This window comes from Microtus pennsylvanicus, chromosome 1 (genome assembly GCF_037038515.1).
Source record: "Microtus pennsylvanicus isolate mMicPen1 chromosome 1, mMicPen1.hap1, whole genome shotgun sequence".
Classification (NCBI taxonomy): domain Eukaryota; kingdom Metazoa; phylum Chordata; class Mammalia; order Rodentia; family Cricetidae; genus Microtus; species Microtus pennsylvanicus.
This window is the reverse complement of record NC_134579.1, coordinates 133,183,540-133,201,121: the sequence shown is the minus strand read 5'-3', so window position 1 is coordinate 133,201,121 and position 17,582 is coordinate 133,183,540. Positions and strand designations below refer to the sequence as shown.

Genomic DNA, 17,582 nt, shown 5'->3' with positions numbered 1-17,582 from the left:
ATAAAACCAACAATACCTAACCTCATTTAAGAAAAATTTAGGATTAACACTTGAATGCATGCACTGGTATAACACTAACACAGCCTCATTGGCATACACATTGAGAGAAACAATAAGATCTCTTGAACTGAGAAGCTTCTTTATAGCAAAGGACTTAATCAACATGACATAATAGCCTATAGAATTGGAAAATATCTTTACTAATCACTAATCCACTTCAAAAACATACAAAGAACTCAGGAAATTAGTCATTAAAAGAACAATTCATTCACTAAAAATATATGTTACAGACCTAAAATGAAAGTTCTCAACACATGAACCTAAAATGACTGAAATACATTAAAAAACTGCTCAAATATAACATCCTTAACCATTAGAGAAATGCAAATCAAAACAACTCTGAAACTCCATTTTATCCCTGCAAAAATGACCAAGATCAAAAACACTGCTCACAACTTATGCTTAAGAGAAACTCCTCCACTGCTGTCGAATTTTTCAGAAAATTAAGCAACAAACTACTTCAAAACTCAGCTATACCTTTTCTGGGCCTATACACAAAAGATGCTCAATCATACCACAAGGACACGTGCTCAACCATATTCACAGCAGAATTACTTTTTCATACACAGAATCTGAAAACAACTCAAATGTATCTCTTCTACACACATCATAAGTGAGATAGCCATAAATACCACAAATATCTTTGAGTAACTCTAATCACACAAATTGAAAAAACCTGTATAACAACTTTAAACTTTGAAGAAAGAAATTTAAGCCATCAGAAAATGTAAAGATCTCCTATTCTCTTGTAAAAACAGCACCAACACAGCAAAATTGACAATCTTACTGAAAGCAATCCATAGATTTAATGCAAATACCCATTAAACTTATAACTAAATTCTTCACAGAACTTCGAAAAAACAATCCTCAACCTTATGAGAAAAGATAAAAACTCAGGATAGCCTAAACAATCTTAAAATCCTGTACAATCAAGGAACTTCTGAATGCATCACAATCTCTGACTTTAAACTTTACTACAGCCCAGTCCTCGGGGCGCCCGGGCGGGCTGCACTTCCTTTGTTTCTGTGGCCTGCCTGCACCAAGGAGTGTAGGCGCTTTGTTTGCGAGCTGCCCAACCAGCACGGAGGCCTGATCTCTCGGCCCCAGGAGAACCAGCGTTGGGGTGAGTTTCTGGCCCGCGGCGCCAGGCAGGGACAGGGATCTCGGGGGTCCCTTGGCCTCCTGTCTTTCTTGGGCTCTCTGCAGGACCTCTATTCCCTGGTTACTGCCTCTTTCTTCCTGGCCCACCCAGCTTCCGTCCAGAGCCCTCCCCACTTGCCCCCCCCTGCCCTCTTTTGGCGCGTGGCATTGGGAGCTGGGTCCCAGTCCTCGGGGCGCCCGGGCGGGCTGCACTTCCTTTGTTTCTGTGGCCTGCCTGCACCAAGGAGGGTAGGCGCTTTGTTTGCAAGCTGCCCAACCAGCACGGGGGCCTGATCTCTCGGCCCCAGGAGAACCAGCGTTGGGGTGAGTTTCTGGCCCGCGGCGCCAGGCAGGGACAGGGATCTCGGGGGTCCCTTGGCCTCCTGTCTTTCTTGGGCTCTCTGCAGGACCTCTATTCCCTGGTTACTGCCTCTTTCTTCCTGGCCCACCCAGCTTCCGTCCAGAGCCCTCCCCACTTGACCCCCCTGCCCTCTTTTGGCGCGTGGCATTGGGAGCTGGGTCCCAGTCCTCAGGGCGCCCGGGCGGGCTGCACTTCCTTTGTTTCTGTGGCCTGCCTGCACCAAGGAGGGTAGGCGCTTTGTTTGCGAGCTGCCCAACCAGCACGGAGGCCTGATCTCTCGGCCCCAGGAGAACCAGCGTTGGGGTGAGTTTCTGGCCCGCGGCGCCAGGCAGGGACAGGGATCTCGGGGGTCCCTTGGCCTCCTGTCTTTCTTGGGCTCTCTGCAGGACCTCTATTCCCTGGTTACTGCCTCTTTCTTCCTGGCCCACCCAGCTTCCGTCCAGAGCCCTCCCCACTTGCCCCCCCCCCCCGCCCTCTTTTGGCGCGTGGCATTGGGAGCTGGGTCCCAGTCCTTGGGGCGTCCAGGCGGGCTGTAGTTCCTTTGTTTCTGTGGCCTGCCTGCACCCAGCAGGGTAGGCGCTTTGTTTGCGAACTGCCCAACCAGCACGGAGGCCTGATCTTTCGGCCCTAGGAGAACCAGCATTGGGGTGAGTATCTGGCCCGTGGCGCCAGCCAGGGACGGGGATCTCGGGGGTCCCTTGGCCTCCTGTCTTTCTTGGGCTCTCTGCAGGACCTCTATTCCCTGGGTACTGCCTCTTTCTTCCTGGCACACCCAGCTTCCGTCCAGAGCCCCCCCCACTTCGCCCCCCCCCTTTTGCGTCCAGGCGGGCTGCAGTTCCTTTGTTTCTGTGGCCTGCCTGCACCCAGCAGGGTAGGCGCTTTGTTTGCGAGCTGCCCAACCAGCACGGAGGCCTGATCTCTCGGCCCCAGGAGAACCAACATTGGGGAGAATCAGCATTGGGACGAGCCAGGGTTGGGCACGGAGACCTGATCCCTTGGTGCCAGGAGAGCGAACATTGGGGAGGCCGCGTTGGGTAGGCAAGGAGACCTGATCTGGTAAAAGAAGATCCATAAGGGAGTATTTGGAAGAAGAGATGGGCAGACGCCAAGGCAAGAATTCGCCCAACAAACTAAAAAGCAACATGAAGCCACCAGAAACCAGCGACCTCACAACGGAAGGACATGAACACCTTAATCAAGAAGGAGAAAAGATTGACTTCATGAAAGTGATTGACGCCCTTAAACAGCATGTAAAAAACGCCCTTATAGAAATGGATGAGAAATATAACAGAAAGTTTGAAGAATTGAATAAATCAGTGAATGATACCCTAGAAAACCAAGGAAAAACAATCAAACAGATAATGGAAACAGTTCAAGACTTGAAAACTGAAATAGAGGCAAAGAAGAAAACACAAACAGAGGGCCGGCTGGACATGGAAAATCTAGGTAAACGAATAGAGACTACAGAAACAAGCATAACCAGCAGAATACAAGAGATAGAAGAAAGACTCTCAGATTCTGAAGATACCATAGAGAAAATAAACACTATGATCAAAGAAAACAGCAAGTCCAACAAACTCTCATCACAAAACATTCAGGAAATATGGGACACAATAAAAAGACCAAACCTAAGAATAATAGGAGTAGAAGAAGGAGAAGAAGTGCAGCTCAATGGTCCAGAAAATATATTTAATAAAATTATAGAAGAAAACTTTCCCAACCTAAAGAAAGATATACCTATGAAGGTGCAAGAAGCATACAGAACACCGAATAGGCTGGATCAAAAAAAAACATCCCCTCGCCATATAATTATCAAAACACAAAGCATTCAGAATAAGGAAAAAATATTAAGAGCGGCAAAGGAAAAAGGCCAAATTACTTACAAAGGTAAACCTATCAGACTTACACCTGACTTTTCCATGAAAACCATGAAAGCCAGAAGGTCCTGGATAGATGTACTGCAGAAACTGAGAGACCATGGATGCAAGCCCAGATTACTATACCCAGCCAAGCTTTCGTTCACTATAAATGGAGAAAATAAAATTTTCCAGGATAAAAACAAATTCAAACAATATGCAGCCACAAATCCAGCCTTACAGAAAGTAATAGAAGGAAAATCACTAAACTTTACTACAGAGCCACAGTACTGAAATCAATCCACCTTGTATACGAATTCACTTGCCTACAAACAGCAGACTTTTGACAAAGAAGCAAAATTGTGAAATGGAAAAGAAGCATTTTAACCTGCTTATCTCAGAGGCTACCTTAATTTAAACCTGTCTTTTTTCCTTCACTTGAAGCTGGTGGGCAGATTTTTATTTTAACTTATAAATCATAAAATTAGAAGAATTTCTGAATCCTTTCCTCTGTTCTAAAGACTGTGTGAGGTTAAATTTGCCCTCTAAACTTACTTTTGCTCCTGCTTGCCCTTTATCCACAGCTGGGTTGGATTAACTGCTTACTGTGTGCACATGGCTACTCGATCTCAGTGGTAACTTGGTGTTTCTTGGGCCAAAAGTCATTTTTTCTTTACCTTTCTTACTCATTTAGCAATAAATAAAAGTTGCAAATCTGAGTCTATCACGCTTACAGATTCTCAATAACTCTGCCATTGTTCTGCTCCATTCTAACTTAAGTTACCAACATATTTAACCGAATACTTTTTCCTTATCCCATATATAACTTATTTACAATTTTTTTTCTCCCGATATTACTGTCCTTTATTTTTTACATTTCTTTAAATTCTGATCTCTACTTCTGAGCGCTCACTACTCACGCAACCACCGATTTCTTCTCATGGGTTCCTCACGTCTGGTCACCTCTTCCTTGCTTTTTGGGGAGCGTGGATCAGCCTCACGTTCTTTTCTCCCATTTCTCTTGGAGTTCAGTGGACAGCATTCATGGTCTTCCATCACCTTGTCCTTTCTCCGGCTTCTCATGGAATTCGGCAGTCAGCACCACGTTCTTTTTCATACCTCTTCTTCCTCTGGCACTCGTCTCAGGGTTCAGTGGTCAGCACCACTTTGTCCTTAATCTCGGGGTTCCGTAGTCAGCACCACGTTGCTGGCGCCATTGTGTTGGAGGCCGTGTGGATCCAACACAGATTCCCTAACTGGACTGTAATGGAGTTGTGAGGAATAAATCAGACGCAGCTTAGACGGTCATCATGGAAAGACAAGATCTCTCCTTTATTATCCAAACACCTTATATATCATCACATCAATTGAGCAGGAAAACACATTAGGCTGTCTCCTAGGCAACCAGATGAATGGGCTCAAGTCACGTCCGCATCTACCTGTATGCTAGCAGTCACGTACGGAAACTGATGCACATGGCCCTCTGGTCAAAGGCTACATGCATGTTTATCTTACACACTGACAATCTGTGTCCTGTCCATATGACTCAGTCCCTCACATGCTCACCAACATTGCTCTGCTCAGTTGCTCTTCCCAATATCTGCACACTCATTAGCTGTGCTATCATTTTGTATCTCCCTAATCACTAATGGTCATGTTTTTTGTTTGTGTGTGTTGCCATTCCTCTCCATTTACTTGTCTGGATGTTTTGTGTGTGAGTGTATGAGAGAGAACATACATGCACATGCCACAGTGTGCTAATGGCGGTCAAAGGACAATCTCGGGTGTCACTTCTCACATACCTTGTCTAAAACAGGTCTCTGTGGCTTCTGGGCATTCACGTAACTCCTCATCTCTCAACAAGAGCACTGGAATTATGGACGTATGCTTCCAAGTCTGGCCTTAGCTGGGTTATTTAAACTAATTACACTAATGGCACAGAAGCACTTTACCCATTGAACCTGCTTCTCAGACATTTCTCTTCTCTTTAGTTGAGCTTCTACTGAAATAATCATTTTTCCCATTCAAGTTTTTGGTTTATTATTAACTTTTGTTTCTGAGGCAGGGTCTCTCTATGTAGCACTGGCTGTCCTGGAACTTGCTATGTAGACCAGGGTATGACAAATGGTGACCTTTCTTGCAGACCAAGAGTCTGATGAGCACACCCAAGTCATCTGAGTCACAGCACTGTTGTGGACTGACTGACCTATAAGGAACCAGTGGCCCTGTGATGAATCCAGATGCAACATCTGAGGAGAATACTCTGCACCCCATTTCTAGCCTGGCAGCCTGGTGACGCCTGTGGCTGCTCCCATTATTTCTACCCTCAGACAACTTCTGTCTTACCAGCTCACAAACCTGCAGTCAACCTGACAAGCTGGGAGCAAATGCCTTTCATCCCAGCAATTAGGAGGCAGGGTTGGGTAAATCTCTGAGTTTGAGCCCCTACCCCAGGTCTACATAGCAACAAAAAGCCTACAATGACTTTCACATGATCAACTGGGGGGTCAGAGGCAGTCACTCTGCTCTGCGGGACAAAAAGTCATTTCTCTCGCTATCTCCAGTATCTGAAGATGTCACATGACTCCTGCACAACACACAGACATGGGACCCAGAGCTGAGCTGCAGGTGTTTATTAGAATCAGATTAAAACAGAACAAGGAGTTTCAGTCAGGCGTTTGGATTCCAACTTCAGGACGAAAAGTGGACAGGGCAGCAAGGTGGCTCTCAGATCAGTCATCGTTTTCCCGGGATGTTAAATTTGGAAAGGAGCGCTTTAATTTTTTCTATGGTATCTATGGTATAGTATTTCCTGCATTGTGGGCTGAGGGTAATGGTTTGCTGGAAAACAAAAAGACAGAAAGGGGCAGAAGTGGTTACAGGCAAGGAGCAGATCCCCAGCAGGGCTCCCTAGTCCCCTCCTTCTGCACAGGGAGAAAATTTCCTGCAGTGATTCAGGGCTCCAGCAGCAGAATCTTCCCCAGGGAGCTGAGCTCCTCCACAGCTGTCAGGAGGAGTCTGAAAAGCCACCCTAGCCAGGTGGGGATGAAAGGAGAAGTTCACTAAAGCATGATGGGGGCTAGGTCTGGAGAGGGGACAAGATGGCTGAGTTTCAGCTTTGATGATATCTCATAGCTCAGGACATCTGTCAGCACATTGGCTATATGGCCAAGTTAATAATTCGTCCCTGTGTGGATGTGCTGGAAGAAATTCCTTCTTGGAGAGTGCTGTGGTTTTGCAGGACCTGACACCCAAACTAAAAGTACTTTGGAAACGGAGAGTGAGGGATGCAATATCCTAAACATGCATCTCTGTAATCCAGTTGTGCTTAAATAAGAGACTAAGAGAGACCAGGAGTGGCTGGGGTGAGAAGCCACAAGAACTCTCTGGTGGGAATGGTGGTGGCTTCTAAGCCATGGAGGGAGGTTCTGGCTGTGGCTCTGAGGAAGCCAGTCGAAGGAGGGCTCCATCTGAGACAGGAGAGTAGAGTTAATAGAGGCTCCAGAGAAGGTGACCCTTGCCAGTAGACAGAAGTTTCAAGCACCTTAGAGTAGAGTAGAGCTGAGGGTGTCCTCCCTGTGCAGATCCACACCAAGGACTCTCCTGAGAGTGTCCCTGCCCTGCTGTGGTGAGAACCCAGTGGTCACCCATCATTGGGGAGCGCTCTGCAGGACCTTGCATAGACAGACTACATGTGGACCAGCGTGCTGCATGGACATGTGCTAGGGTGGGCAAGGTTTCCTTGCTCTGATGTCCATTCCCTGACACACGTGACTGGCTGCTTGGATCATTTGTTTACAGAATTCTACCATATGATGCATGTGTTCATCAGGGTAAGGAGGAAGTTACCAGAACTGTGGAATCCAGGAATTTGGCTTTCAATCCTCCCTCATTGTAGCATTCCTGAATTTTTTCAAAACTTTTTTTTTCCCCGTCAGTAGCGTCAAACTTGGTAAGGACGGCATTCATTATTTCCTTGTTTCCAATGGCCACTGCAGCAAAGGCTTCAAAGAAAGGAATGCATGCTTCCGCTGCAAACAGAAGGACACCATTAACAGAGCTTAGGCTGGCAGAAATGGAAGCTCTCTTTCTTGCCACTTCTACAAATGTCCTAACTGGCCTTCCACACAGTCCTGCCCTCCCAAAGGCTGCTGTCTCCTAGATACAACACACAGTTTCCATAGACAGACACTACCAACAGAAGGGGCATGTATGAGAGTACCTCCCTGCACATCTGACCTTCACATAAATCCCACGCATGATTTAGCTTCAGCTGTACATGCAACTGAGGGTCCATCATCACCACCTCACCATGGTCTCCCCATTCCACCCATCCCAACAGTTGCAATCCTGAACAGAAAGCTCAAGGGTCTTCTGCAGGACTCCTGGCTAGTGACCTCCCAGGGACCCCTAGATCTGCAAACAGATCCATAAGGAAGGAGATGGAGTGAGATAGGGTCAGAAAGGCCATCTGTTCCCGTTCTCACTTGTCTGGAAGCCCAGCTCCCCGGTCACCAGCAAGGCCAGCAGAAGCAGCGTCCCCTTCATGGTGTAGAGTGAGTGCTAAATGCTCTTCTCAGAGCAGATCCTGCTACCTTATAAACTGCTGTCTTCCTTAACCCAATCCCACCAACCCCCATCCCCCCTCACCCCATATCTTGCCTCTGAGGAGTTCCAAATGCCTTTGGGCAAGAATCTGGCACCTATGGATCCCTTTTCCACTTGCTTGGGGTAGTGAGCTTAGGAGCCCCTCCCACTCAGAAGACCCAATGGCTGGAGACATCCTGTGTGCTCACTTTCTGTACAGAAGTGGCTGTACCTTTGGCAGAAGATGGTTAGAGCTGACGTTTGTAAGCAGTCACATGCTGAGCCAAATGCAGTGTTGTCCTACCGCAGCTGTCACCTGGGCTTCCTCTCCTGGCTCCAAGCATGTCCTGCTCAAGCTTGGAGTGGAATCCACAGGGGTCAAGGAAGGTTTCTGTCACTGTAGGCAGCCAACTGCCCAGAACACTGCATCTGCCTGAGTTCAAGATCTGAGCAGAAGTGTTTGTATCTGAGGGGCCATACTGGGGACACTTGACATCTTAGCGGCTGCAACCTTTGGACTAGACCTCTGAGAACATGGGGGCACCATCTACATCTTCTAGTTATTCTCAGCCAGGGTAGTCCCAGTGTGTTTGGTCATGAGTGGATCCTCAGGGGCTGGTGATTTTGTTCTACCAACTGTATCATGCTGCAAATTCCCTCCCCACCAGGGAGCTCATCCCTGTCCTGCCCATGTCTGTCTCACCCCCATCAGTAAGCAGGCCTCAAAGAGTGGTGCAGGGCAGTTCTATATTCTGTCAATTATATTTTAAATAAACGCTGATTGGCCGATAACCAGGCAGGAAGTATAGGCGGGAAAACCAGACAAGAAGTAGAGGTGGAACAATGAGAACAGGAGTATTCTAGGAAGAAGGAAGCTTTTCCCTCACTCCTGCCCAGACCACCAAAAAAGCAGGATGCGACCTGCCCCGCTGAAAAAGGTTCTAAGCCATGTGGCTAACATAGGTAAGAATAATGGGTTAATATATGTTGCAAGAGTTAATAAGAAGCCTGAGCCAATGGGCCAATCAGATTATAACCTAATGTAGACTCTCTGTGTAATTTTCTTTGGGGTTTACTGGCTGTGGGAACTGTGCAGGATAGAAACCCCAACAAGCCAGCCCTCATGTTACAAAAGAGGTCTTAACAGTGGAGTCAATGCGGTCACAGCAGCTCACAGTGGAGTAGGGATTTATCTCTGTACCGTGAATTCTCCATTGTCCACAGCCCCACAGGCCACTGTGGAATGGCTGTGTATAAACTAGAGCTCTCCACTGTCCCCAGGCAGTGCTGTGTGTGTGGACTCTCTCAAGTTCAATTCAACCTACTACCCTCAAAAAGAGGTTTGCGGCACAAATGACATGGTCGGTTGGGCACTGTGTTAATCATTCCTGGAGGCAGGAGGCTTACTGTGTGTGATCGCTAATCCTGATGGTCATCATGACTGGATTTAGAAATAACATGGAAACAAAGCTCTCTCTGTGGGAGTGTTTAGGCTATGTTAATTATGTCTGACTTTATAGGGGCAGCAAAAACTAGGGCCATCGACGGAGTGGAAAGGAGAAAGCGAGCTGGGCATTCATGTCTCTTTACTTCCTGACTGTAGATGTGAAAAACCATGTCCAGTTCCTGCAACATGCCTGCCCCATCATCATGGACTGTATCCCTGCAAACTGTAAGCAGAAAGCTGCTTCTTATCTGGGTTTTCTCACAAATTCACTAACACAGGAGTAGAGTGTTTCTTAGCACATGCAAAGCTCTGAGGTTAATCCACTGCTCCACACACACAAATGGAGTGGCTAAGGAGATGGCTCAGTGGACAAGTGCTCATTATGCAAGCCTAAGGATGTGAGTTCAGATCCCCAGGACGCTGTAAAGAGCTGAGTGTGGTAGCTCCACCAATGCCATGGGAGCTCCAGGTTCAATAACAGACCTCGTCTCAAACAGTAGGGTGGGAGGCAGTTGAGATAGCTCAGTGATTAAAGATGCTTGCTGCTAAGTCTGCTGAACTGGGTTAAAATCCAGAAACCACATAGTGGGAGAAGTGAACTAACTCCTGCAAATTGTCCTCTAATGTACACACACACACACACACACACACTCATACACACACACAAACCATGACCCTGTGCCCTTACACATACACATGAATAGAAGCAAAGAAACACACACAAGTACAATAACGCACACATGTAAACTGGCACAAGGGAGCCTAAATGAGCTCCTAATGGTCAATATCCAATAATTTGAACCACAAACTAAGTAACACCCTACTGGATTATAATAGAATTGTAAAGAAACATGAGTCCATGCTGGCATGAATGGTTGGATGAGCAGATAAATAGAATGAAAGACAGTGTTCTTCCAGAAGAAATCATGACTATTTCTAGATGTTCCTGTCCTCTGGGCAGGGGAATTACTTCCTTCAGTCCTTCAGGGTGAGCACATTTCCAGAGACAGAAGCAAGATGGCCTGGGCACCGCTCAGTTAGGAAAGTGCTTGCTGTGTAAGAGTGAATACTTGTATATGTGCAAATGTGCATATTCATATGTATACCATATGCCTTAGTTAGATAACTATTGCTCAGCTGGTCAGGGTGGTGCACGCCTTTAATCCCAGCACTCAGGATGCAGAGGAAGGTGGATCTCGGTGAGGTTTTGGCCAGCCTGGTCTACAAACCCAGTTCCAGGACCGTCAGGACCATATCAAGAAACCCTGTCTTAAAAATAGAGAAAGAAAAGAAAGAAAGAAAGAAAGAAAGAAAGAAAGAAAGAAAGAAAGAAAGAGAAAGATTATTATTAATGTGCTAAAACACCATGACCAAAACAGTTCCTATTAATTAACAGTAATGTAATTAATGAGTGTAATTTAATTAATAATTAGTTAATTATTATTATGTGATAAACCATGATGACCAAATGCAAAATAAAGAGGAAAGTGTTTCAATTTCTTTGGCTTATACTTCTATATTGCTATTCATCATTGGGGAATTTAGGACAGGAGCTCAAGCAAGGCCTGGAGGCTAAGCTGGTGCAGAGGCCCTGAAGGGGAGCTGCTTACTGGTTTGTTTCCCATGGTTTGCTCAACCTGATTTCTCAGAGAACTCAGGGCCACCGGTTCAGGGATGGCCCCACTCACAATGTCCTGTCCATCACCCATTAATCACTGATTAAGAAAATGCCTGGGAGGTGGTAGTGGTGCCCGTCTTTAATCCCAGGACTTGGAAGCTCTATCTTTGAGCTCGAGGCCAGTGTGGTATACAGGCTGAGTTTCAAGATGATCAGGACCACACAGGGAAACCCTGTCTGCTTTGGTGTAAGGGAGAGAAAATGCCTTACAGGCTTGCCTGCAGTCCAAACTTATGGAAGCATTTTGTTTTGTTTTCTTTTGTTTTTGACTTTTTCAAGACAGGATTTCTCTATGTAGCCTTGGCCGGCCTTGAGCTCTTCTTAATTGAGGTTACCGCCTTTCTGATGACTTTAACTTGTGTCAAGTTGACATAAAACTAGCCAGCATACCAGGTAACAACTCACACAAGTGAACATATGTGCGTGTGCACGCACATACACACACATGACACACACATGCACACAAACAGCAAAATATGAGGCATGAGAAAACAATAGACATATCTGGTAAGAGAATTTTAATGGTTGTAGTGACCAGTTCAAGTCAATGGGTAAATGTGTATAAGTCATGTGTCCTCTGACATGTGGGGTCAAGGGTCTTAACCTCTGTGAGATCTACAAAAAGCCTGATGCCAGCTCTGACAGGTAGCAGGGGGCTACAGGTGTCATCCAGCAGCAGACACATCTTAGCCACAGTCCGCCCTCGTCTCCATTCCTAATACTTCCAAGAGTGAGAAGGCCTCAGCTGGTCATATTGTGCGTGCCTGAGCAGCCCTCGGGACCTGCAAGGACCACAGGACAGAGTGGACAGCTCATAAGTGTGTCCACTTTTCCAAAATGGTTACCACATGCAAATCCTGTTTTGCTTGGCTAACCAGTAAGTCAGAAGACTCATGGCTCTCTGAGTCTTTGGCAAACTTCATCTGTCACCGTTGACTGAGACAAAGTAACAGCCAAGAGCCTTTGACAACAAACTACTTAGTTCTGACTTAAGAGACACTTAGACTCTTTACTTTCAAAAATTAATACCAGCCAAATTTCATAAGCACTTACATGATGTGAACAGGGAAGTGGGGCCAGAGGATTCACAGTTTGAGTTCAGCCTGGACTATGATGTAAGATACTGTTTGTTTAAACTTTTAAGAAAGATCTTGTTTACAGACTTGAGGGACACGAACTAGTCTTTCAGCCTATCTACCCAGCACCTGTGGAGACCTCCTATGTGGTATCCCTGGGAGAGAGTGGAACATGCCTTGCTTTCCTGAGCCCTTATACATCTAAGAGACACCAAAATCAGACAATGCAAGGGGACCTAGGGAAGTGATGACAGGGTTTAGAGCCCGGTGCTCTGGTAAGCTTGGTGTGTTCTAAGATAAGAGGGGTCCAGGTGCACTGAGGTGTATAATCCATGTTTCATTGCTATGACAAAAAACCCAGGAAAGATACACAGGAAAGAAGGTGACTTGGTTCATGGTCTGCAGTCTTGAAAGTCCAAGACAGAGCAGCCACATCCACCCAGTGCCTTCCTTGCCCTGTCTGAGCTCCTGGTGCAGAGCAGAAGGGCAGCGAGGGGTGGGGGAGGTGGGGCTGGCGGAAGACAGCAGGAGAGCAGAGGCTGCACAGGCTTTACAGCCACACACCATGCACTGCCTCTCACCTGCACACTGGGACCAGGGCGCAAGGTGGGGTTTGGTGCGGCCTAGCCATGTGGACGCCATAGCAGGCTGTCCTCTGATTTGGATGCAGTGTGGGGAATGAAGCATCGACTCTTCCAGCCAGGTGAAGGGCGAGCACATCAGACAGGAGGGCTGAGCATATGGACGTCCGGGCTCTCCCTGGGGTCATGCTTATGGGGACATGGTGCCGTACCTGGTACAGAGATGTTCCGGATGACAAACAGGCCAGGGTAATGGAGTTCTGGTTTCCAGGCACAGAGTGGTCAGGGGACTGGCAGAGTCCAGAGACATGAGGGGAAGACTGGTGCTTCCCACATGGAATCCCCGTTTGCTTGTGGGAGGCTGAGGCAGGTGTGTCCCGAGTTAACTGTCCGGGATCCCTCTGCTCACAAAGGTGGAAATGGGTGCAGGAAGGGGCACTCTCCAGGTTCTGGACTGTGCAGCTTTCATTGCCCTCCATGTGTCCCAGCAGGAGCAGAAGCAGCTGGCAGGTGGGAGCAGCAGCAGGAGGAACCCTCTAGTGAACAGGCCTCACACCAGCATTTAACCAAAAGCCTCATGGGTAGGAAGTCAGACCTCCTTGGCACTCAGCAGTGCTGTAGCTCTTGGTCCTTGTGAGGCTGTTGTGCTTAAAGATGCCACAGCTCCCTGGACCTCTTTGTCAAACAGGTCCTGAAGTTTCTGTCCTGTGGATCTGTCCCCTTTGATCCTTCCTCAGACTCTGCTCCCTGCACTCTTGCTGTGACCTTTCCTTTTCCTGCCCTGTCCCTGTCCAATGCTTCAGCTAGCACACATCAAGCTGCTTGCCTCCTGACCACTCAATTGTCATTCTCCTGCCTCAGACTTTGCTCCTCTGCCTACTGCCTCCTTCTCCATCACTGTCACTGTCTGTTCAGCCCACACTCCTGAAAGTAGTGCAGGAAAAAGACAGATCCTCTCATGAGGCCTACAATGTCAGTCCCAGGGTAGAGAGTCATGCATGTCTCCCAGCCCAGTGAATGGATCAGAGCTGCCCCTCTCCATATGCCATAAGGGCACTGGAACCTACCACAGCCTGCCTCTTAGCAGCGCCCTCTGCTGCGCCACTCGGTGGGGGAAGGAAAGATGCTGCCCCTCTGGCTCGGGTAGAAATGGTTGAAGGGCCATCTAGAGTTCTGTGATAGAAAAACTCTGCTAGACACTCTGAACCAGTCAGATAGAGGCTGTGTCTTCAGAATCTGGGGCAACCAGCTGAGGTTGCCCTCCAGTTTTTCTAAGAAATCTATGGAGTATTCGGAATGTGCCGTGCTGGCTCAAGAGTCAGGTGAGTCTCTATGAGTTCAAGGCCAGCTTGGTCTGGATAGTAATTCCAGGACAACTGGGCTTGTGTAGAAACACCCTATATCAAAACAAAACAGCAAACCACAAAAAGATGGATTTGCGTATGACTCCAACAGCAGGAAGACATCAGGGTTAGAGTCAGCTTCAGTGGAGCCGTGAAGCAAGTGAAAGATGGGGGCAAGGACAGATACAGTCAGAGCAGGGTCCCCAAGTGATAAGCAGTCTGGTCTACACTAGACACTGACTACTAGGGAGGCTTTTAATAAACGTTGAGTTCCTTGGTGTGACAGGGTACAGAGACCGCACGCTGGAGGCCTATGGGAGGGATCTTGCCCTCTCCCTACTCATCACTTCCGTGGTCCTCACATGGCATGTGACCTTAAGCACAGCACTAAGAAGGGGATCAGGCTGAACCTGGGCCCTTTGTTGACCAGGATCTAACTCTCTTGCCAAAACACACATCTCCCCCTAACAGCCTCAGGGAGGTTCAAGCAGGGTTCTGGGAGGGGCCTGGAGAGCTCAGATCCAGCCCCTCCCCACTCCCTGAGATGCCCAGGCGGTTACAAATGGGGCCCAAGTTGAGTAGGAGCACCTGCAACCATTACCATGAAGCTCACTGGTGCTCTCGTGTTGCTTGGGGCTGCCCTGCTCCTGACCTCAGGGGGAAGTGGGTTCTAGGATTTGGGTGACCTCTGTGAAGTGGGTACAGGGATGTGGGTGACGTTGTGGAAGAAGGTTTCAGGGAGTGGGTGACCTCGGGGAACTGGGTACTATGGTGTGGGTGTCAGGGATGCAGGGTCTACAGGGCTCTCACAGCCTCACTCCCCAGGAAGGACATCTGTGTTCTGATGCAAGGCTATCAACAGAGAATCACCTTTTTTTGTGTGTTTCAGATTGTGGCATTTGCCCAGCTTTGAAGGAGGACCTTGCTCTATTTCTTGGCCCATCTGTGCCTGACTATGTGGAATTCGTGAGCCAGTACAGAAATGAGTCTGCCGTATTGAAAAATGCTGAAAATCTGAAGATGTGTGTTGATAACAAGCTGACAGAGGAAGACAAGGAAAATGTAAAGAGTGTGTTGGTGAGTTCTCTGTGTGTCTGGATCAGAGCCTGTGTGCCCACCTGCTCACCACAGCTTAGGGATGGATGTGTGTTCCTCCCCAGCACTGCAGCTCCTCTGTGAGTCAAGAAAGATGTCAGGAGGAAGGGGCAGGAAGGACACTGGCTGTTCAGCTAGTCAAGGCAGACCAGACCCCCAGGATCCCTGCGTCCACAGTACCACCTGGCCTCCATCAGGCCTTCTGGCCCAGCCTCCTGAGTCCAGAAAAATCAGTACTTGGTACCCCTTCTCCAGATGGGATCTTTTGTCCTGAACTTTTCAAGTCTACCACCGCACCCCCAAACACTCATCATTTTTATTGTCCCCTGGATCTCTGAGGTCAGAATCCAGGCATGGGTCACTCAATGGAGAATCTAGTTGAACCCCCTCTTATCCCTAGAATTGGTGGGGTTGTCAACACCCCAGCTGCATGCCTCTGAGGTCATCATGTGACAGAAATCAATCAGATCATTTTGGGGCCGCAACTACCCGAAGGGTCACCTGGAGTCCTGACACGTCATCCCCAGCCACTTCTCCATTCTGACCAACATGTGCCCATGGTGTCCCGAGGGCAGGTGGCTCTTCCCAATAGGCTGGATTGGAGGCTGTTTACAAGGCTCGCCCTGCTGTGGTTTGCAGGAGACAGAATGGAGAGGAGACTTCCAGGGCCAATTCAGAGCCAGGAGCTGTTGCACACAGAGTGGAGGTCCCTCCCAAGTGGTGTCCCGTGTGTGACTGCTGAGATCTCCCTCACCTCTGATGCTTTGCCACCTTTCTCTTTGCAGGCAAAAATAGAAGCTTACCCTCTCTGTTGATGATTCCATCTTTTCCAGAAAACTCAGAAACCCACTTGTCTGCTCACCTGCATAGATGCGCCAAGCCCTACCCCTACCCTCCAGGTGTCTAAACACAGGGTTCCAACAATAAAAGCCTTGCAATTCACAGGGGAGCCTGCACTGTTTGGTTTTGAGGTTGGGCATTGAGTGGGTTGGGACATGACAGGGACAACCAGTGGGACTTTGAACTGTCCCTGCTGAATTGCAGCGCTGCCAAAGTGCCCCTGCAGAACACAGTAGAGGATGTAGGAGACCACAGTCACCAAAGTGTCTGTCACTCTCATGGGCCATGGTCCATGGGGCACATACATGACATCCTGGAATGAACTCCCCAGGAACATGGAACAGAGAGGCCGAGTGTCTGCTGAGGATCACACAGGCTCCAGACAGCAAAATCTCTTCCTTCTTCCCACTGCTTGGGTCAATGGCCAATTGTGTATGTATTGTGTGTGTGAGTTAAAATGCTCCTCTGGGCGTCTGGAACCATCTATAAAACCTGACCACAGCTGGGATGTGGGCGCTGTCTCAGGCTTCTGGGACCATGACTTACTTTGTTATTATATTTGTTTGGGGAAGGGGGATAAGTAATAGTGTGTGTGTGTGTGTGTGTGTGTGTGTGTGTGTGTGTGTGTGTGTGCATTTGTGTGTGCATTTGTGTGTGTATATATAGAGGTCAAATTGCTCTCCTGCCAGGGTAGGGAACAAGTGCCTTTACCTGTTGAGCCATCTCCCCAGCCCCACAACTAACTTTGTAAAGAGTCAGTTCACATACATCTGAATAGAAATAAGGGAATACTATTAATGCCAAATCATCAGGTGAACACAATTCTTGGGTCAGACAAATCTGGTTGCCTGTGTAATCTGATTTTGTAGCATTGGATAATATCTGAAATAAGGACTCTCTACTCTTCTGTGATTGGCTGCAGTCCATTCCACGGCAATCATGGTACGTCCCTTGTTGCAGGAGCTAGACCAGGACATCCGGCTACCAGCAAGGCTGCCTGCCAAGTGTCTGTGCTTACCCATGTTCCAACTTTAGGGTGTTCCCTCCCATGAAGTGGATCATGGCTTAGGATACTACATTACCCAGAAGCCTCAGCACGTTGCTTCTTAGGCGACACTTCCTGCGTTGCTCTCCTACAGATATATGTTTAGGCTATCTGAGAATCTGAGCTTGTGCTGCCTCCTCAGGTCAGGTAACTCAGAGACTCAAGGAGACTCGAGAATACACCGCCTAGATGACACCAGTACTGGAAAGCTCAGGCCAGCGGAACTTCGCTGGGTCCCAGCCAGTGCGGCTTCGCTCAGCTCAAAGTCTGCAGGTGGTGGCCGCCCTGACTAACTTGGCCAGGGATGGTGCTTTGGCCCTGGGCGGAGCTTGCAGACTGCCCTGTGCTCATCTAGGGTCAGAGACAGCCCCTATCCAGGTCTTTTCAGCCTCACCAGGCTGATGCGGACTGGACAGCCTGGTTGGTGGAGTCCCGGACTGTCACCCAGTGTCACGGAGTCTCAAGAAGTTTTC

The 17,582-nt window shown here is 48.1% G+C and overlaps 2 protein-coding genes across 2 annotated transcripts; one reads left to right on the top strand and one right to left on the bottom strand.

Moving 5' to 3' along the window:
- Positions 1-6,035: 6,035 nt before the first annotated feature.
- LOC142841191 (androgen-binding protein homolog) lies at positions 6,036-7,965 on the bottom strand. The gene is made up of 3 exons (XM_075957977.1): positions 7,905-7,965; positions 7,267-7,448; positions 6,036-6,258 (listed from the first exon to the last, which is right to left on the bottom strand). The coding sequence occupies exons 1-3, from the start codon at positions 7,963-7,965 to the stop codon at positions 6,154-6,156; spliced, it is 348 nt and encodes a 115-aa protein (XP_075814092.1). The 3' UTR covers positions 6,036-6,153.
- A 6,756-nt stretch (positions 7,966-14,721) lies between these two features.
- LOC142841185 (major allergen I polypeptide chain 1-like) lies at positions 14,722-16,166 on the top strand. Its single transcript, XM_075957970.1, has 3 exons — positions 14,722-14,792; positions 15,019-15,206; positions 16,010-16,166. The coding sequence occupies exons 1-3, from the start codon at positions 14,732-14,734 to the stop codon at positions 16,037-16,039; spliced, it is 279 nt and encodes a 92-aa protein (XP_075814085.1). The 5' UTR covers positions 14,722-14,731; the 3' UTR covers positions 16,040-16,166.
- The last annotated feature ends 1,416 nt before the right edge of the window (positions 16,167-17,582 follow it).

Excerpts from the sequence above, each read along its gene's own strand:
- LOC142841191 (XM_075957977.1), bottom strand. The coding sequence starts at position 7,965 with ATGAAGGGGACGCTGCTTCTGCTGGCCTTGCTGGTGACCGGGGAGCTG. Across the intron at positions 7,449-7,904 it reads GGAGCTGGGCTTCCAGACAA|CGGAAGCATGCATTCCTTTC; the intron begins GTGAGAACGGGA and ends TTCTGTTTGCAG. Across the intron at positions 6,259-7,266 it reads TCCTGGATTCCACAGTTCTG|CAAACCATTACCCTCAGCCC; the intron begins GTAACTTCCTCC and ends TTTGTTTTCCAG.
- LOC142841185 (XM_075957970.1), top strand. The coding sequence starts at position 14,732 with ATGAAGCTCACTGGTGCTCTCGTGTTGCTTGGGGCTGCCCTGCTCCTG. Across the intron at positions 14,793-15,018 it reads GCTCCTGACCTCAGGGGGAA|ATTGTGGCATTTGCCCAGCT; the intron begins GTGGGTTCTAGG and ends TGTGTGTTTCAG. Across the intron at positions 15,207-16,009 it reads AAAATGTAAAGAGTGTGTTG|GCAAAAATAGAAGCTTACCC; the intron begins GTGAGTTCTCTG and ends TTCTCTTTGCAG.